This window comes from Callithrix jacchus, chromosome 2 (genome assembly GCF_049354715.1).
Source record: "Callithrix jacchus isolate 240 chromosome 2, calJac240_pri, whole genome shotgun sequence".
Lineage (NCBI taxonomy): Eukaryota > Metazoa > Chordata > Mammalia > Primates > Cebidae > Callithrix > Callithrix jacchus.
Genome location: NC_133503.1, coordinates 116,813,661 through 116,834,593, shown reverse-complemented (window position 1 = coordinate 116,834,593; position 20,933 = coordinate 116,813,661). Strand labels below are relative to the sequence as shown.

Below are 20,933 nucleotides of genomic sequence, written 5' to 3'. Positions count from 1 at the left end.
AAATGAAATTAAGAAAACAATTTTACTTAGAATAGCTTCAAAAAGAATTAAATGCTTAGCAATAAATTTAAGAGAAGCATCAGACTTGCACACGGAAAACCACGAAACCTTTTTGAAGGAAGACAGAAATAAATAGAAAGAAAGCCCACTTTCACAGATTAGAAAACTTAAGATTGTCAAGATGGCAACACTCCTCAAAATAACCTATGAGTTTAATCAATCCCAATACAAATCTCTGCTTTTTTAAGAAATTAACAAATCAGTCTTAATATTCATATGGAAACACAAGACCTAGAATAGCCAAAATCATCTTGAAAAAGAATTAACAAAGTTGTAGGATCTCCTCCCTGATTTCAGAACTTAGTACAAAGCTACAGTAATGAAATCAGTGTGGTACTGGTATGAGGACAGGCATATATGTGAAATAAAATACAGAGTCCAAAAGCAAACCCTTACATTTATAGTCAGTTGATTTTTGACAAGGGTGCTAAGACAAATCAAAGGAGAAAGAAGAGTCTTTTTCAACAAATGGTGTTGAGATAACTAAATATCCACATTCAAAAGAATTAAATTGGACCGCTACCTCACACTATATACAAAAACTAAATGACAGAAACAAAAACAAGATAAATTGGACTTCATCAAAATTAAAACTTCTGTATTTTGAAGGAAATCCTCAAGAATTAGTAATCCATAGAATGGGAGAAAATTTTCAGTCATTTATTGATAAGAGATTTGTACCAATATATAAAGATCTATGAAAAAAAAAAAAGACAACCCAATTTAAAAATGGGCTAAGGATTTGAAAGACATTTCTCCAAAAAAATACAAATGGCTAACAGCACATAAAAAGAGGCACAACATCATTATTCATCAGAGAAATGAATAAATAAATAAATAAAAAACAAACTACAGTGAGTTGCCACTTCACACCTACTAGGATAGCTAAAATAAAAAAAGACAGATAACAATAAGTGCTGGTGAGGATGTGGAGAAAATGGAACCCTCATACACTGCTGGTAGGTTCGTAAGTATGGGGAGAAATGGGTAATGAGTATGGAATTTCTTTTGGGGTGACGAAAATGTTCTAAAATTAGATAGTAGTGATAGTTGCACAAGTTTGCAAATACGCAAAAAGACTTTGAACGGTATACTTTATTTAAAGGATGAATTTTATGATATGTAAATTATCTTTCAATAAAGCTCAATACATCCCCATTATATCTTGATAAAAGTAGGTAAATTGTATCTCAGAAATAAAAAAGTTTAAAAACTGCAAATAAGCAAATGTAAGCTAATTATTAAATAAAAGGTGAAGTTGAACCAACGATTGGGGATGGGAGGGAAAGTTTTCTAGACTTATTTCATAGACTGCCATATAACATTGTAAAGATTAATGATAATTTACTTATATTATAATTTAGTTTAGTCATTTTCCTATTTTATTGAAAAGACTATACCTACAAGAGTGTGTCACAGAAAAGCAATCTTTTCAGTCAGACTGAGAGCTGGCCATGCCAGCAACAAGGAGTCTATAGATGTCTTACACCAGAACAAAAAAAGTAACACTGCCTAATGTGAAGTAACTGATTAGGTAAATTCCCAAATCAGTCAATATTTAAATGGAGAATAGGGAGAATTACTAAATTTAGTTAGTAAAAGAGTTAAGGCTTAAACTTTATATGTCAGTCAACTAACTGTGCAGATATTTAATGTTGTTGTAATATACATTATTTTCAAACTTGGGACAAGGGCAATATTAGACTCTTTATCCTCAAGATGCTTCTAGATCATCTGGGCAAAACAAGATTGGACACAAAAGATAACTTTAACAAAACTAATTAGAGTGAATCTTGTAATTATATTAGAAAAGGCAACTTATTTTTACTGAATCACCTGAATTTTTAAAGTAGGTTTGTAAGAGTATTTTTGGCCTGAGTTATCTGGATACCATTATGACTCAGCTTTTCTTGCTTACCTCCCTCATTTTCACTTCCCTCAATTTTTGATTCCTAGCAGCCCAACTTTATCTGTTCTCATTGATCACATTATACAGATATCTTACCAATATCCAATTTACTTTGTTCCTCGTGGACAAAATATAAATGACACTTCTTTAAGATCATAGTTAGCTGATGTAAAAGACTAATTATTTTCGTCCCATTTTCTCGTCAGTGTAAATCCAAATCATGCTCCAGGCTATTTAAAAAGATCTACTGAGAGTAGAGAGAGGTTGAGTGTCCTCACACAGCTATGTCCAAAAACCAGTCCTCTATCAGCTGCTGAAGGGCAGCTTAGGCTGCCTGGAGGCCAGGGAGCCCAGCATGGAACAATGGCAGGAAAATAGAGTTCCCTTCATTCCTTAATTCACATGCAAGTGAGGTGCCAATCAAGTGCTGACAAGCATGGAGAAACCAAAATCAAAAGTGGGTAGCGATACACTTTCAAAAGGGGCTGTTTTCACACATTTCTAAGTGATTTTTTAATGATGGTTGTGAATATACTACTAATAACATGAAAAGAAAAGAAAAATACAAATTTTGTATCAGTTGAGATGATTCAATAAACTAATAAAATATATTTATGAAAATCACTTAAAATGTTTATAAAAATATATGAACATTCTTGTTTTGGCTAAGCAAGTAAATTTTGATTCAAATTGATATATTGAGCACTGCAAAGGTAAAGTGTACTGAGATCATTAACTGGGTACTGACAAAGAAAGCCTGCTAATTTCCAAATTAAATAAAAAAGTTAAGGTTACTTGATTCTGCCAAACAGATCACCTAGAAAGATAAGAACAAAACACTGAAATGGCCAAAAATAAAAGCGATGAAATCACTTTATCATAGTGGCTGGAGAAAAAGATGAAGAAGGTCAAAAACTGCATTGTTTTAAAATCACAGTTAATTTTCAAAAACTGACCCTGAATTTTTTACAACTGATACAAGGCAAAAGTAAGCTGCATTATTTGTAGATTTCTTTCCAGATGAATTTGGTAAATATATTCTAATTATGGTTACTAATTCTACTATGTGCAAAGTAAAATTTTTAAGAAATTTCAGGCTTTGTAAATGATGGTTTAATAATGTAACTTTGCATATTGGCATTATTTTAAGTATACAGAAAAGATAACAGAGGCAGATATATTACTTTTAAAAGTTTATTATCAATTCATGAGATGAAATAGTTCTTTCCTTTTGTCTTTAATGACTAAATCCTACAATCAAGAGCTGTCTTATCAAAATTTATTTTTACTAGGAACACAGAAAGTTTAGATAATTGAAAATTTAAGTTGTTACCATATGGTGAGAGTAAGAGCAGTTAATAGCATATTTTTAATATCATGTTACTTATTATAGTAAAATATATACTTTTTTTAATGATGTTAGATTTAATCAGGTTGTAAAATTTACTACCATAAAATAACATTGATTTTGAAAATAAATCTCTGATTATAAGATATTCTTCAGGATACATTCAACACTTTAAGATACAATATATTAGTAAATTATATTCTCACTTTTCAAAAACAACAACAGCAAAATATTAAAGCCGTAAGTAATTGCATTTACTGGTAAAACTGTACTTGCTTCAGTTTACATTTAAAACTACATTAATGTAAATACATTTATTTATATTAAATAAAATGGTTCTTGAAACTCATGACATAAAGAATGTGAACTTGCATGACAATGGTAGAAAAACAATTTCCATGTATTCAAACATGATGATGATGCTACAAACTAAGACTGTTCCGTAAGAAATGTGTGTGTGTGTGTGTGTGTGTGTGTGTGTGTGACCTTTAATAAAAAGCAAAATTTTATGACAATTTAAATGACTGAAATCCAAAAGATTTACTGTCTGACATGTATAAAGCACTACTGGGACAAAAAAAACAAATCATAATTTAAGATTTACATATTAATCCTTATAATTTACTTGCTTGTAAAGTTAATATTAAAATTTTGAACAAAAGTAAAACATTTCATACAGTACAGTTATGTTGAAAAGTCCTGAAAGAATGCGTATTTGTCAACATTTTAAAACCACGAGTTTTTAAATCTTTTGCTTTTGCCTAAAATTGAGTAACTTTTTTTTTTTCAGTTTTAGGCAAAAGCAAAAGATTAAAAAACATTTCAATGTTTATTATTTCTTTAACAATACTGCATTTTAGAAAGCCTTTCAAACAAAAACATACTAGACCTAAACATATTAATCAAATTTGTCAAAAAATAATGTAAAATTCATCAGTGTACAATGTTATTTGCTTAAAGGAATCCATAGTATTAGGTCAGGAGCCACTCTTTATTCATTTGACACTATTTGTATGCTTCCATTACATAACCCCAATCAAAGTTATTTCATTAAACGTAGCAAAAAGAAAAAAAAAAGACGATGAGATAATTGTCATTAATACTTTAAACCCCAAACAACGTATATTACATTAAATAGACTTCTCAGCCCTGGCGTTGCCTGACAGATATGTGATGTGCCAGTGGTTATATTATATTCCTCCTCCCATGCATGTGCCTCCTGCAGAGATAGCAGACTACAGAAGCTGACCCTTACTGAGACCATCTTGTCTCTCTGACAAAGCTCCTTTTTAACTTCTTACTTACTGGTTACTTCCTGTGATGGAGAAAAACTTTAGCTCAGCTTGTGATAATTTCACAGGCCCTGAGGACCCTGACCCTAATAGCCTCAAGGTCAGAAGTCAAGTCTTGTTCTGAAACATCTGTGTGCTTTATATTAAAGTGGAACAAAAGTGGAGAAATATCCACCAGTGTGTGACAAGCAGGACAGGCAAAATAGGACTGACACACTGGTCATCTGTTAACTCTAGCATCTTCAGTTCATTTTAAAACCTGTCCAAAAGGCATATAAATTTCAAGTTTGGTGTGTAAAGGTTTTCATAAACTGTCTTAAAGTTTAAAAATGGGAATTTATGTTATACAGAACTCTGAAATTTGATTAGCCTTGCAGACTTTCAGACATATTTTAAGTCACTCTACAAGTCAAGAAATTTCATGCTTTAAGTAATTTAACAGCTTACAAAGAAAAAATAAGCTATATATAATCTATATCTATGGAGATATATAACTATATATATTTATATATATAGCTATATATCTATATCTGTAGGGATTGAAAGGAATTATTTGAAAAACAATATTCATATTTTAAAAAGTACATCATACTAGTATGTTAAAGAGCTATCTTAAGATATATCAAAATAAATAAATTAATTCAGTACAGTTAAAATTAGTTGAAAATAATCCCTAAAAACTGAAATAAATATAGGAAATAAATGATTTAACTTAACAATTTATTGATCTTAAGACAGTAGAAGCACTTGTGGAGTTAGGTCAGCTAAAATATTCTCAGATGTCACTACCAATTTAATAACTAAATCAAGAGGATAAGCACAGGGAGGCTGAAAAGGTCATAGAAATATATTTAATTTCCATGTCAGAAAGAAACAGGCCAAAGTGTCTCTGGTTTAATGTCCACTTAGATCTATTTGGATTTAAAATTATCAACTTTAATTTTATCAAATTAATCATTTTATGATAGGATTGGTAACTTCCTGTAATGTAAGATATTATGGACAGGGAGGCATGAATTCTTCTTTAATCCATTATTAGAATTGATTATATCACATTAACCGTGCTGGCCCATGATTGTGACATTGTAATATTACATCTAAAACAGATGGAATTCAGAAATTTTGATGATTTTTTCCCATCATGTACACATAATCTTAACTCCAAGAATCAAATTATGTTGAAATATGAAGATTTCTATGACCAAACAATGCATTCTAGTTAGAAGCAGATTAATGGAAGCTTTCTGGTAGTTTTAATATTAATTATATAAAATTCTGATCAAGTATCAAGTACAAGTCAGTTAAAAACTATCAAAATATTCTCAAGTATTCAAAAAGTCTCTTGAAATTTTAAATACTTTAGAGATAACATACCCTCAGTGGTGTGTACATAAGCCTCAATGGTCATACATAAAGCAGGAAGCATAATAAATGTCATGAAATGTATGATAATTGGCACTATAAGGTAGAAATTAAAAACTAGCATGTAAATAAGGAAAAGGCAAAAAGCTTTCTGGTTAACACTAAAAAGCTCTGTCACCATAAAATGAATTAGTAAATTAATAAATTCTTTTCAAGCATCATAAAAGTATTTAATCAAAGTATGTTATTTTTATCCTTTATAACATAACTTAAAGAGTAATGATACCAAAAGAAAGAAAGGAGAGCGGATAAACCTACAAGCAGAATAGAACTAAAAAGAATAAAATATGCACTTACCAGTTCAACAAAAGCAAGTCCCCCATAGCTATGAGCAACAAAAAATACATTCTCAGCAGCAGACTGAGCTATGAAATGATCCCAAACATAGATTGCATGTTCTTCAGGAGAACCATTTTCCTATATGGGAAACAAATATCACATATTACATAGTGTATCTAATTACTATCATAGCAAAAAACAATTAAAATATATGCTACATACACAGCATAAGAAATACAATGGTTATAGCTCATTCAAAATGAAAATAATACAAAAGAACTACATTGAAAATTCAAATTAGAGAATATGAGAGGACTTCAAAAAGTATGTAAAAAACAAGAATTAAAAAATAAAAATAAAAAAAGAAACTTTATTTCTGAACATTTCAAGGTCAAGAAACTTTTTAAAGTGATGATACCAGCCTTTTAGTCTACCCTAAAGAACTCATGGTCCTGGCAAATTTAAACATGTCAATGCAGTTATTTTTTACATTTCTAACTCAAGAAAAGTGGTGCCCTTAAAGATTTTTTAGGATTAGAAAACTAAAAGTCAGAAGGAGCCAAATCAGGACTAGAAGGTGGATGCCTAATGATCTCCCAGAGAAACTCCTGCAAAATTACCCTTGTTTGATGAGAGGAATGAACAGGATATCCCTGTTGTTGAGAACTCTCTGATGAAGCTTTCCCAGGCATATTTCTCCCAAAGCTTTGGCTAAATTTCTCAAAACACTCTCATAATAAACAGATGCTATCATTCTTTGGCTTTCTCGGAATTCAATAAGCAAACTGCATTGGGCATCTCCCCAAACTGTTGCCAGAACCTTTGCTCTTGACAGGTCATATTTTGTTTTGCCTGGACCACTTCCACCTCTTGGTAGCCATTGCTTTGATTGTGCTTTGTCTTCAGGATTGTACTAGTAAAGCCATGTTTCATCTCCTGTTATAATTCTTTGAAGAGATGTTTCAGGATTTTGATCTAAATGGTTAAAAATGCCCATTGAAATATCTGCTCTTGTCTACAGTTGATCTGGGTTCAACAGTTGTGGTACACATTGAGTGCAAAGATTTTTCATCTTGAATTTTTCAGTCAAAACTGCATTAAGTGGAACCAACTGAGATATCTATATGTCAGCTACTGTTTCTGTTGTTAATAATTGATCTCATCAATTAGGGTACAAACAAGATTAATTTTTTTCTCTCAAATTCATGCAGATGGTCAGTTGCCATGAGCTTCACCTTTAACATCGTCCTGTCCCTTATTCAAATGAGTTAGCCATTTTTAAACTACTGATTTCTTTGGGACAATGTCCTCATAAACTTTTTGCAAAACATCAATGATTTTACCATTTTTACACCCAAGCTTCACTATAAATTTGATGCTTGTTCTTGCTTCAGTGTTAGCAGAATTCATATTGCTCTGACAGGTGCTCTTTTTAAACTGATGTCCTATACTTCTTAGTGCCTTGAATGAGATCCTGTTCAGCATGTTACAGCAAGTTAAGAGTTTATCTTGGTGCAATAAAAATAAAATACATACATAGATTTTTCATAATATGCATTTTCCATGAACTTTTTGAAGGCCCCTCAAAAATTAGTAAGTACATTAGAATTATATAGCAGAAAGTTTTACTGGTCTTTTTATAAAACAATGTAATACTAAAAAATTTATTTGCATTCTCATATTTAGATGTGAAAATACTTAATAATGTATATATCTAAGTTATTTTATTTATAATATTTTAAGTATCTCTGTAAGCTAAAAACAAGGAAAAATGAATAAATAATTTCCATTGAAATTATTAAAAAATATATACTTTTTTTTCAAAAAGCATTTTCTATACATATTGTACTTTTGGAATTGGGAAAAAAACCTAAATATATAAACCTAGGGCCTTTTCTATTTTTCCTAAGTTGCTAAATCCAAATAAATGTATATATGTTGCTGAAGTTGCAAAAGTTATATAATAACTTCATTTTGCTGTGTTTATTTCTATGGCTGACATATTGTGGTTAAAGCTAAAACCTGAATAATGTGAAAAACAAAAACAAACTAAAAAATGAAATAATACTGATCAAAAGCTAACTGTGAAGAACTGAAACATCATGAAAATGTTTTGTACAAACATTTCTTAGAAGCTTTAACACTAAACGACTCACTTCCTAAGAAGGTCACGGATGTTAGACAATGTACACAATCATATTTTCCTTTATAGAAATTTTGTAATAAATTATTAAGGTCCCTACATGCATGGCTTCATTTGCCATCTAGAAGTTAGTTTTCCCTATGTCTTTCTCTGTCCTACATTTCTCTCCAGAGCCACAAAGCCAACTACTTAATGGTCATTTCCTTCTGTATGTACCATAGACACGTCAAATTCAACCAATCCAACGCTGTACTAAAACTTCCTCTACAAATCTGTATTAACTAAGCTCCCCACATCCAGCTGAAATCTGAGAATCATCTTTCATTTCTCTCTCCCCAATTTTCTCATATAATCAATCCTTAAGATCTTATTGATCCTGCCACCAACTGTCTCTCAAGTCCATCTACTTCTCTCTCATTTCATCTGGGTTACCACAAGCTGCCATCATTTCACAAGTGGATGACCACAACAATCTCTAGCCTAGCTTCCATCCCTGTAGGATTGACCATTTACATGCTCTAATTCTGTAGTGAGAACAACCTGTCAAGAATGCAAATATGATCATGTTGCCAAGTTATTCACTCCCTGCTTAGAATCCTCCAGTTTTCACATTGCCCTCAGAATTAAGTTCAACCTCTTTTTTTTTTTTTGAGACAGAGTCATGCTCTGTTGCCTGGGTTGGAGTGTGGTGGCACCACTTCAGCTCACTGCAAAGTCACTGCCTCCCAGGTTCAAGTGATTGTCTTGCCTCAGCCTCCCAAGTAGCTGGGATTACAGCCATGTGGCGTGCCACCATGCTAAGATAATTTTTGTATTTTCAGTAGAGATGGGTTTCACCATGTTGGCCAGGCTGGTCTCAAACTCCAGACCTTAGGTGATTCACTCACTTTGGCCTCCCAAAGTCCTGGGATTACAGGCATGAGCCACTGTGCCTGGCCCTCAAACTCCTTAGTATGACATTCAAGGCCCTTTATGATCTAGCACTGTCTATTGAATTTTATCTTTCAACCATTGCCCTACAAAATACCTTGATCCTGAAGACATCCCTTTGCCCCGAGAAGACACAGAGAACATTCACTGTGTTTCAGTTGTAGGGAGCAACGTGAAGTAAAGTAATGGTGCCATATTTTGCTTAACTGTGGAGTATTGCATTTGTCCAGAAAGTGATCTCTGTGCTCTGTCCTCCCTTCCCATACCACCTTCTACTGCATACTCCCTACTTGTCTTCAGTGTGGAAATGAGATATCACTTCTTCTGGAAAGTCTGCCCTATTTTTCCCAAGGACTAGGTAATATCTTCTAACACCAACTTGTGAATGCTTCCTATTATAGCACTGAAGGAGCTGTACTGTAATTACAAGTTAGATTGTCAAATTCTCGAGGCCAAGAGCTGTGTCTTCTTGTTTATTAAATCTTAGTGTAATAAATGAATAACAAAAACACATTTATGTTCAGGTTGATTACCTACAACCTTGTAGTCATATATTAAAATACAAACATACTTTCAAAGACATTTCTTAGTAACATAAATATGAAATTGCCCACACTGAAGATTGAATAAAACAGCTGGGAGGAAAACCTTGTAGGGATTTTAGGCTTTCATAATTTAGCTTTTATTAGTTTAAAGGGTAAGAAAATGGTTATCATAAAAACGAGGTTAGTGGTGAACTTTAAGGAAGGGAATGAAGTTGTGACTAAGAAACTAACTTTTAGTGGCTGCCAGTGTTTTCATTTCTTGTCTGGGATGATATCAGTGTTTTCTTTATAGTTATTCTTAAAACCAACCATACATATTTAGCACTTTTCTGTAGACATATCTGGAGTGACCATACAATTTGTTGTTCAAACTTTTGAGAGTGAAGAGAGATAGTATCAGTAATTGTAGTGAGAAAATAGGTCTAAATTGGGACTATACAGAAAAATCCTGGACACGTGGTGGCCCTAGTTATAGCTCACAATGAACAAAATATGAAAACAAAATAAAAGGAGAGTTAGCAGAGTTTCCACCTATTGATAGGATAACTGTCAATAGGCAGAAAGTTAGCAGTTTCCAGAGTGGAAAGTTAGCAGAGTTAGCAGAGTTTCCACCTACTGATAGCATAAAATGGCATAACGAACCATTTCAGATACCTGTGATGGTCCTAAATATTCCATATATGGACAGGATTACATATATGTGTGTGTATATATATATTTATATGTGTATATATATTTATATGTGTATATATATATTTATATGTATGTATATATATATTAGATATGCATAGATTACTCTGTCCCCATTAAGCTCTGTGCTGGAAGTGGAGGTGGAAGAATGATAAGTATCCCATGAACCTAGCCTTTAATAAGTTAGAGGTATTAATACATAAAGACTTCAGAAGCAGTAGTGTGTGAGTAGTATTACTTCTTTTGCTCCTGTTGGATTGTCCTGACACCAAGGCTAATGGGTCCATTACAAATTCATACTGTCAGACCTCAGTGAGTTTCTCCCTGCTGTCTCCTCACCGTTACCAATTCTCTTTTTATACTGTTGGGATCCTATTTGTCTCATTCTTTCCATTCTCACCACTATTTAGGTTTTCTTACATTAGACTTTAGTCTCATTTTTTTCCAGTCCAGTGGTCACCAACCATTTTGGCATCAGGGACCAGTTTTGTGGAAGACAGTTTTTCACAGACAGAGTGGGAGAGATGGTTTCGGGATGATTCAGGCACATTAACGTTATTGGGCACTTTATTTCTATTGTAATATATAATAAAACAATTATACAAATAACTGTAATGTACAATCAGTGGGAACTCTGAGCTTGTTTTCCTGAAACTAGGTTGTCCTATCTGGGGGTAAGTGATGGGAGACAGTAATCTGGGGGTGATGGAAGACAGATCATCAGGCATTAGATTCTTACAAGGAGTGCACAACCTAGATCCCTCATATGGACAGTTCACAATAGGGTTCATGCTCCTATGAGAATCTAGTACTGCAGCTGATCTGACAGGTGGTGGAGCGCGGGTGGTAATGCAAGCAATGGGGAACAGCTGTAAATACAGATGAAGCTTTGGCTTGCTTGCCTGCTGCTCACCTCCTGTGCAGCCATTTCCTAACAGGCCGTGGACTGGTATCAATCATAACTTGGGGGTTGGGGAACCTTGTTCTTGTCTTTCCCTTTACTGTTGCCAGATCAATCTTTTTGAAGCCCTGCTCTGATCAAGCCACTCTACTGCAAAAAAAAAAAAAATCATTTACCAAAATGATTTTGCCTACAAAGTAACTAGAACTCATTAGCCAACATCTTCTGTAAATCTACCTTTCTAGCTTTCTCTCTCACTATCTATTTCCAGGGACCTTATGCTCCAGGCAAATCTGGAATACACATTAATAGTCTGAAAACCCTAGACAAAACTCTATCATGCAACGCAGTCTAGGATCACACAGGCAATGCAGCCCAGATTGCACAAAGCCTAAAAGCAAGGAGTAGTTCAGTACTTCTATATATATATGAAATGATAAACACTATAATACTCCTCAGGGTGGTAGCAGAGTGAATGGAGAGAAAGGGTTAGAATGAATCATCATGAAAGAAAAATAAGCAAAATTTTGTGAGTCAAAAGATTTCAGAGAAAGTGCCAGCCAGGCCCATCTATGACTAAAGGAGATCTAAGAACCAGCAGTTGTTTCTACTTCTTACAGAGAATAACACTACAGCTGAGTCTTTTCCTCCACAGTCTAGGGAGATAACATCTGTTAATGGTCTCTCAGCAGTAGGAAAGAGAGACCTCAAGTTTCCATGTGCCTCAAGTACTTAAGTATCTTCAGCTTGACTAAGGTCATCAAATTATAGTTTTGAGCTTTAGACTTTTAAACCAAACTTTCTAAAAAGTGACACCCAACTGAAAAATGTCTACAAAATCCACTAGGGGGTCTTTTATAGGCTCAACTAAACCATCAAACTCATAAGACTATTCTAGGCCACACTTAATATTCATTGACTAAAAAAGATACAGAAAAGGAATCAATATTGCTAGCAGAGCAGGACCACACACTACTTTTTAAAAAAATATACATTTTATTGCACTTTAGGATCTGGGGTACATGTGCAGAACATGCAGGATTATTGCACAGGTACATGCATGGCAATGTGGTTTGCTGCCTCCATCCCCCCATCACCTATATCTGGCTTTTCTCCCCATGTTAACCCTCCCCAACCTCCCCATCCCCCCGCTGTGCCTCCCCTATTCCCCCACAATGGACCCCAGTGTGTGACACTCCCCTCCCTATGTCCAAGTGTTTTTATTGTTCAACACCTGCCTGTAAGAACATGCGGTGTTTGATTGTCTGTGCTTGTGTCAGTTTGCTGAGAATGATGGTTTCCAGATTCATCCATGTCCCTATAAAGGACACAAACTCATCATTTTTTATGGCTGTGTAGTATTCCATGGTGTATATGTGCCATATTTTCCTTGTCCAGTCTATCATCGATGGGCATTTGGATTGGTTCCAGTTCTCTGCTATTGTAAACAGTGCTGCAATGAACATATGTGTGCATATGTCTTTATAATAGAATGCTTTATAATCGTTTGGCTATGTACTCAGTAATGGGATTGCTGGGTCAAATGGAATTTCTATTTCTAGGTCCTTGAGAAATTGCCACACTGTCTTCCACAATGGTTAAACTAATTTACACTCCCATCAACAGTGTAAAAGTGTTCCTATTTGTCCACATCCTCTCCAGCATCTGTTGTCTCTAGATTTTTTAACGATTGCCATTCTAACTGGTGTAAGATGGTATCTCAATGTGGTTTTGATTTGCATTTCTCTAATGACCAGTGATGATGAGCATTTTTTCATGTTTGTTGGCCTCATAAACGTCTTCTTTTAGAAAGTGTCTGTTCATATCCTTCACCCACTTTTGAATTCCTTTTTTCTTCTAAATCTGTTTAGTTCATTGTAGATTCTGGATATTAGCCCTTTGTTATATGGGTAGATTGCAAAAATATTTTCGCATTCTTTTGGTTGCCAGTTCACTCTAATGATTGTTTCTTTTTTTGTACAGAAGCTCTGGAGTTTAATTAGGTCCCATTTCTCTATTTTGGCTTTTGTTGCCAATGCTTTTGGTGTTTGAGTCATGAAGTCCTTGCCTATGCCTATGTCCTAAATGGTTTTGCCTAGGTTTTCTTCTAGGGTTTTTATGGTGTTAGGGCTTATGTTTAAGTCTTTAATCCATCTGGAGTTAATTTTAGCATAAGGTGTCAGGAAGGGGTCCAGTTCTAGCCAATTTTCCCAACATCATTTATTAAGCAGGGAATCCTTTCCCCATTGCTTGCTTTTGTCAGGTCTGTCAAAATTATCAGATAGTTGTAGATGCGTGGTGTTGCCTCTGAGACCTTTGTTCTGTTTCATTGGTCTATATATCTGTTTTGGTCCAAGTACTATGCTGCTTTGATTACTGTAGCCTTGTAGTATAGTTTGAAGTCAGGTAGCGTAATGCCTCCAACTTTGTTCTTTTTGCTTAGAACTGTCTTGGCTATGCAGTCATTTTTTTGGTTCCATATGAAGTTTAAGGTATTTTCCATTTCTGTGAAGAGGGTCATATGTCGCTTGATGGGGAGAGCATTGAATCTATGAGTTACTTTGGGCAGTATGGCCATTTTCACAATATTGATTCTTCCTAACCATGAGCATGGAATGTTTTTCCATCTGTTTCTGTCCTCTCTTATTTCGTTAAGCAGTGGTTTGTAGTTTTCCTTGAAGAGGTCCTTTACATCCTTTGTTAGTTGCATTCCTAGGTATTTTATTCTCTTTATAGCAATTGTGAATGGCAGTTCATTCTTGATTTGGTTCTCATTAAGTCTGTTATTGATGTATAGGAATGCTTGTGATTTCTGCAAATTGATTTTGTATCCTGAGACTTTGCTGAAGTTGCTTATCAGTTTCAGGAGATTCTGGGCTGAGACAATGGGGTCTTCTAAATATACAAACATGTTGTCTGCAAATAGAGACAATTTGACTTCCTCCTTTCCTAACTGAATACCCTTTATTTATTTTTCTTGCCTGATTGCTCTGGCTAGAATTTCCAATACTGTATTGAATAGGAGTGGTAAGAGAGGGCATCCTTGTCTAGTGCCAGATTTCAAAGGGAACGTTTCTAGTTTTTCCCCATTCAGTATGATATTGGCTGTGGGTTTGTCATAAATAGCTTTTATTATTTTGAGATATGTTCCATCAATTCCTAGTTTATTGAGAGGTTTTAGCATAAAGCGTTGTTGAATTATGTCGAAGGCCTTTTCTGCATCTATTGAAATAATCATGTGGTTTTGTCTTTGGTTCTGCTTATGTGGTGGATTATGTTTATAGACCTGTGTATGCTGAACCAGCCTTGCATCCCTGGGATGAAGCCTACTTGATCGTGATGGGTAAGCTTTGTAATATGCTGTTGCAATCGGTTTGCCTGTAGTTTATTGAAGATTTTTGCATCTATGTTCATCATGGATATTGGCCTGAAGTTTTTTTTTTGTTGAGTCTCTACCAAGTTTTGGTATCAGGATGATATTGGTCTCATAAAATGATATGGGAAGGATTCCCTCTTTTTGGATTGTTTGGAATAGTTTCAGGAGTGGTACAAGCTCCTCTTTGTATGTCTGGCAGAATTCCGCTGTGAACCCATCTGGACCTGGGCTTTTTTTGGTTGGTAGGCTATTAATTGCTGCCTCAATTTCAGCCCTTGTTATTGGTCTATAGGGTTTCAACTTCTTCCTGGTTTAGGCTTCGGAGGGTACAAGTGTCCAGGAATTCATCCATTTCTCCCAGGTTTAGTGGTTCATGTGCATAGAGTTTTTTGCAGTAAGCTCTGATGGTAGTTTGTATTTCTGCGGAATTGGTGGTGATGCCCCCTTTATTGTTTTTCATTGCATCTATTTGATTCTTCTCTCTTCTTTTTTATTAATCTGGCTAGTGGTCCATTTTGTTGATCTTTTCAAAAAACCAGCTCCTGGATTTACTGGTTTTTTTGAAGGGTTTTCTGTGTCTCTATCTCCTTCAGTTCTGCTCTGATATTAGTTATTTCTTGTCTTCTGCTAGGTTGAGTTTTTTTGATCTTTCTCCTATAACTCTTTCAATTTTGATGATAGGGTGTCAATTTTAGATCTTTCCTTGCTTCTCATGTGGGCATTAATTGCTATAAATTTTCCTCTAGACACGCTTTAAATGTGTCCTAGGGATTCTGATATGTTGTGTCTTCGTGCTTGTTGGTTTGGAAGCACATCTTTATTTCTGCCTTCATTTCATTGTTTATCCAGTCAACATTCAAGAGCCAGTTTTTCAGTTTCCATGAAGTTGTGCAATTCTGAGTGAGTTTCTTAATCCTGAGCTCTAATTTGTTTGCACTGTGGTCAGAAAGATTGTTATGATTTCTTTTCTTTTGTATTTTCTGAGAAGGAGTTTACTTCTAATCATGTGGTTAATTTTAGAGTAGGTGTGATGTGGTGCTGAGAAGAATGTATATGCTGTGGATTTGGGATGGTGAGTTCTGTAGATGTCTATTAGGTTTCCTTAGTCCAGATCTGAGTTGAAGTCCTGGATATCCTTGTTAATTTTCTGCCTCATTAGTCTAATATTGACAGTGGAATATTAAAGTCTCCCATTATTATTGTGTGGGAGTCTAAGTCTCTTTGTAAGTCATTAAGAACTTGCTTTATGTATCTGGGTGCTCCTGTATTGGGTGCATATATATTTAGGATCATTAGCTCTTCTTGTTGCATTGATCCTTTTACCATTATGTAATGTAATTCTTTGTATCTTTTGATCTTTGTTAGTTTAAAGCCTATTTTATGAAAGACTAGGATTGCAACTCCTGCTGTTTTTTGCTCTCCATTTTCTTGGTAAATATTCCTCCATCCCTTTATTTTGAGCCCATGTGTGTCCCTGCATGTGAGATGGGTTTCCTGGAAACAGCACATCAATAGGTTTTGCTTTTTTTTTAATCCATTTGCTAGTCTGTGTCTTTTGATTGGGGCATTTAGCCCATTTACATTTAGGGTTAATATTGTTATGTGTGAATTTGATACTGCCATTTTGATGCTAGCTGGTTGTTTTGCGCATTAGTTAATGCAGTTTCTTCATTGTGTCAATGCTCCTTACCATTTGGTACATTTCTGGACTGGCTGGTACTAATTGTTCCTTTCCATGTTTAGTTACCATCTGGTACATTTTTGTAGTGGTTGGTACTGGTTGTCCCTTTCCATGTTTAGTACTTCCTTCAGGAGTTCTTGTAAGGCAGGTCTTGTAGCAATGAAATCTCTCAGCAATTGCTTGTCCATAAAGGATTTTATTTCTACTTCACATATGAAGCTCGGTTTGGCCAGATATAAAATTCTGGGTTGAAAGTTCTTTTCTTTAAGGATGTTGAATATTGGCCCTGACTCCCTTCTAGCTTGTAGGGTTTCTGCCAAGAGATCTGCTGTGAGTCTCATGGTCTTTCCTTTGTAGGTGACTCAACCTTTCTCTCTGGCTGTCCTTAGGATTTTTTCCTTCATTTCAACCCTGCCTGGTGAATCTGATGATTATGTGCCTTGGGGTTGCTCTTTTTGAGGACTATATTTGTGGTGTTCTCTGTATTCCCTGGATTTGAATGTTGGCCTGCCTTGTTAGGTTGGGGAAGTTCTCTTGGATAATATCCTGAAGAGTGTTTTCCAACTTGGATTCATTCTTCCCTTCACATTCAGGTATGCCGATCAAGCATAGATTAGGTTTTTCACATAATCCCATATTTCTTGGAGGCTTTGTTCATTCCTTTTTACCCTTTTTTCTCTAATCTTGCCTTCTCATTTTATTTCATTGATTCGATCTTCTATCTGTTGATATCCTTTCTTCTGCTTGATACATTTGACTGTTGAAACTTGAGCATGCCTCATGAAGTTTTCTAGCCCCTGCGTCTCATTTGCTTGGACCTGCATTCCAGTGTTGTCTCCTCTCGGCCATCTTGGAGTCCCTCTCTAATCTTGCCTTCTCATTTTATTTCATTGATTCGATCTTCTATCTGTTGATATCCTTTCTTCTGCTTGATACATTTGGCTGTTGAAACTTGAGCATGCCTCATGAAGTTTTCTAGCCCCTGCGTCTCATTTGCTTGGACCTGCATTCCAGTGTTGTCTCCTCTCAGCCATCTTGGAGTCCCCCAACACTACTTTTTAGTGAAAGCCTTGAGCAGTCCTTGTGGCAATCCTCAGAGCCTCTGAGGATTTACTATCTTTGGAACATGGGTGTTAAGTTAGAAGTGAGGGAATCAGGCTCACCTTGAGCAGATTAGGAGTTATCCTGGCTTAAAAACCTTATATCCTACAGAAGCCAGTACCTTTTGCAATAACTCCATAGGTATGGCTTTCAGAATCCCATCCCCTAAGAGACATGTTCAATTCTAAGAATCACTACTCTTAGGGAAGATCAAAACTGCGGTATATCATGTTCTAATTCCCACAGGCAATACTGTCTAGCAATCATCCACTTAAAGTTAATACTATGGTGTGCTGCCTAGAATCCCTTCAGTTATAAGGCACTTATAACTGAATTTCCTTAGCTGTGGGAGCGTTTGGCCTTAGCTGAGGCACTCTCTAGAAACTGCCCTCAGTCAAAAAGCAATCTTGCTTAAGGTTACAGTCCTACCCCTGGTCTCTTCCCTAAGGCAAAACATATTTGAAAAGTCATCTCAGATCCAGAGACTACCATGGGGTTAGCCGAGGACTTTGTTGTGACTACAATGCAGTTTGCCCATTGTCCAACTCTATTTTTTTCACTCCCCTACAAGTGCTGATCCCAAGAGGACTCCTCAACAATCTTCCTGCATACAAACTTCCATTTTAAAAGCTGTTATCTGGGAAACTCAACCTAACACACCACCATAACAGGCTTCCAGGGTAAGAGCCAGAGAGTCAACTGAAGATCAGAATCTCATTCAGAAATGGAACTGGTTATTTACTACAATGTCTTCTAAGAAATATATGTGAAGTATTTTTAACTATTTACCTGTATTATTATCATGTCTATGTTTAAAACAACTGCCGAGGCCAGGCGTGGTGGCTCACATCTGTAATCCCAGCACTTTGGGAAGTCGAGGTGGGTGGATCACAAGGTCAAGAGATCAAGAGCATCCTGGCCAACACGGTGAAACCCTGTCTCTACTAAAATACAAAAATTAGCTGGGCATGGTGGCATGCGCCTGTAGTCTCAGCTACTTAGGAGGCTGAGGCAGGATCTTTGCTTGAACCCAGGAGGCAGAGGTTGCAGTGAGCCGAGATCATGCCACTGCACTCCAGCCTGACACCTGGCAACAGAGTGAGACTCTGTCTCAAAAAAAAAAAAAAAACCAAAAACCAAACTGCCGAATATTGTTGGCTCAAGATTACCTGCCAGCTCTACCATCAGCTATGGTGGCTTAATTTGAATCCTATACTATTTTATTGGTTCTTCTCTATTTTATTTGTTTAATATCAAGTTGCTTTTCCTTTCTTCTAGAATATAACCAAGTTGAAAATAGATTATTAGCTTTTTAATTCAAACTATGAATACAAGGCACACTACAGGCACTCAAAAATAATTAACAATGCTAGTGTTATTGGCAATGATACTGTGGACAAAATATTTTGAAGTACATTTCAAAAATAAAAACAAATGAGTATTTAAACTTAATTTCAGGAATCTAGGTTCTAATAATCTGTAAAGTGGCAAAGGATTGATGGTCAAAGATATTCATCAGTGTCTCATTTATAAAAGTAAAACTTTGGATAAAGCATAAGTATCCAATAATGAAAATATAAACAATAGTTTATCTGTTGAATAAAATATTATGTAGCTGTTTCAGTTTTTTACATGGAACTTATCTAATGTGATATGTAGTGTAATTTTTACTACATAGAAAGGCTTGAAAAAGACTTTTAAAAAGAATCAAATAAAACACTAAAAGCTGTTGAGCTGTGTATTGATGGTGAGATTATGAGTAGTTTTCTATTCTTAGTTTCTTCACACTTTTCTGAACTGTCCAGAATTTCCACAAAATTGCATGCTTTTTATAATAAAACAAATAAACGACAGTACAATCAGAAATACCACTTAGTAATTACTGATGTCTTTTTAGGATGAAATGGCATCTAAGCAGAGTTTTTACACTTCATATCTTTTAAAAAATAATTTTAACTTTTATTTGAGATTCAGAGGGTGCATATACAGGTTTGATACATGAGTATATTGTATAGTGCTGAGGTTTGAGATATGAATGATCCCGTCATCCAGGTAGTAAGCGTGGTATCCAACAGTTGGTATTTTAACCCTTGCCCGTACTTCTCTCTCACCTTTGGTAGCCCTCAATGTCTTTGTTGCCATCTTCACGTCCACAAGTAACAATGTTAAGCTCACATATTACTGGAAAACTTGTGTACACCAAATATATGGTCTAAACCCACTGAGCATTTCCAACCAACAAATGAGAAAGGTTGTTTCAAACAGGTTTAAGAATAAGAAGAAGTAACAATAGTAAGTGACAGTTGAAAGTTACTACTAACTGAAGAAACTGGAAGAACAGAAAAATTAGAAGAGCACATGTAGTACATAGTGCGAGACTACAAGCATTGCTATGAGCAACTTAAGGGCAGTGCTATATTCATAGTACAATAACTGGCAAGCACGACAGTAATGCTGAGTCACTTCAAGAAAGCTAATGATGATATGTGAGCTCCATTTTTGAAAGACTAGTGACATACAATTAAATAGTTCTATTCAAAATATTACTTTGCATAACAAAATATAAGGGAGATAAGCCTTAGCTATAAAATTTTCAACTTTCATATGTGTCACTTCCCAAGGCTTTCACAAAATTAAGGCTTTTCACTATTTACAGTGTTTAAGAAAGCTAGATTCCCATCATTTTAGGATTTTACAAATTCTGCCAAATATTTGCAGCCTTCTGTAAATGTTAAACATAGAAATTAATAAACTTGGAGTAGTTTTAAACATATATGTATATCTATTTCTGGAATATTACATTACTAATAATACATACTAAAATCCCAATTTTATAAACGTGGTGAAGCTATTCCAATGCAAATTTGTCATTCCAACCCACAGTCCACACTGTGTCTACATCATTATATATTTATAAACTACAATCCAGAGAGTGTATATTATCAGCAGTGTATTTTGAGACTAAACAGATTTCAATAGGAAAGGCTTTCTAATATGCTTCAATTACAGAAATGCAAACATACTAAATCTATTCCACAGGTTTCCCCATGAATTTCACATTAGAGTGCATTTTGTATTGAGCAACTTGATTTAAGCTCGATAATTTAAGAATATGCTAACGTACAAAGTACCTTAAAGGAACTAAATCCATTAATTAGTGTTTGCTGGTGGCAGAGTGTACAGGATATTTACACCAGAATTCTGCTACATTCAGAATACAGGTTGAATTTCCCAATGTACTTTTGCCATCATTAAT

The 20,933-nt window shown here is 35.0% G+C and overlaps 1 protein-coding gene across 37 annotated transcripts in view; it reads right to left on the bottom strand.

Annotated features, from left to right (window-relative positions):
* The window catches only part of ARB2A (ARB2 cotranscriptional regulator A), a 513,783-nt gene that overhangs the window by 207,929 nt on the left and 284,921 nt on the right, over positions 1-20,933 (bottom strand). For 36 of the 37 annotated variants that reach the window (XM_078365170.1, XM_054252603.2, XM_035291203.3 and 33 more), the window contains one exon: positions 6,329-6,448. In XM_078365170.1, coding sequence (XP_078221296.1) covers positions 6,329-6,448 — 120 coding nt within the window. Of the gene's footprint in view, positions 1-3,152; positions 4,633-6,328; positions 6,449-20,933 lie in introns of those variants that run through there. The other variant, XM_054252606.2, reaches the window with a different exon arrangement.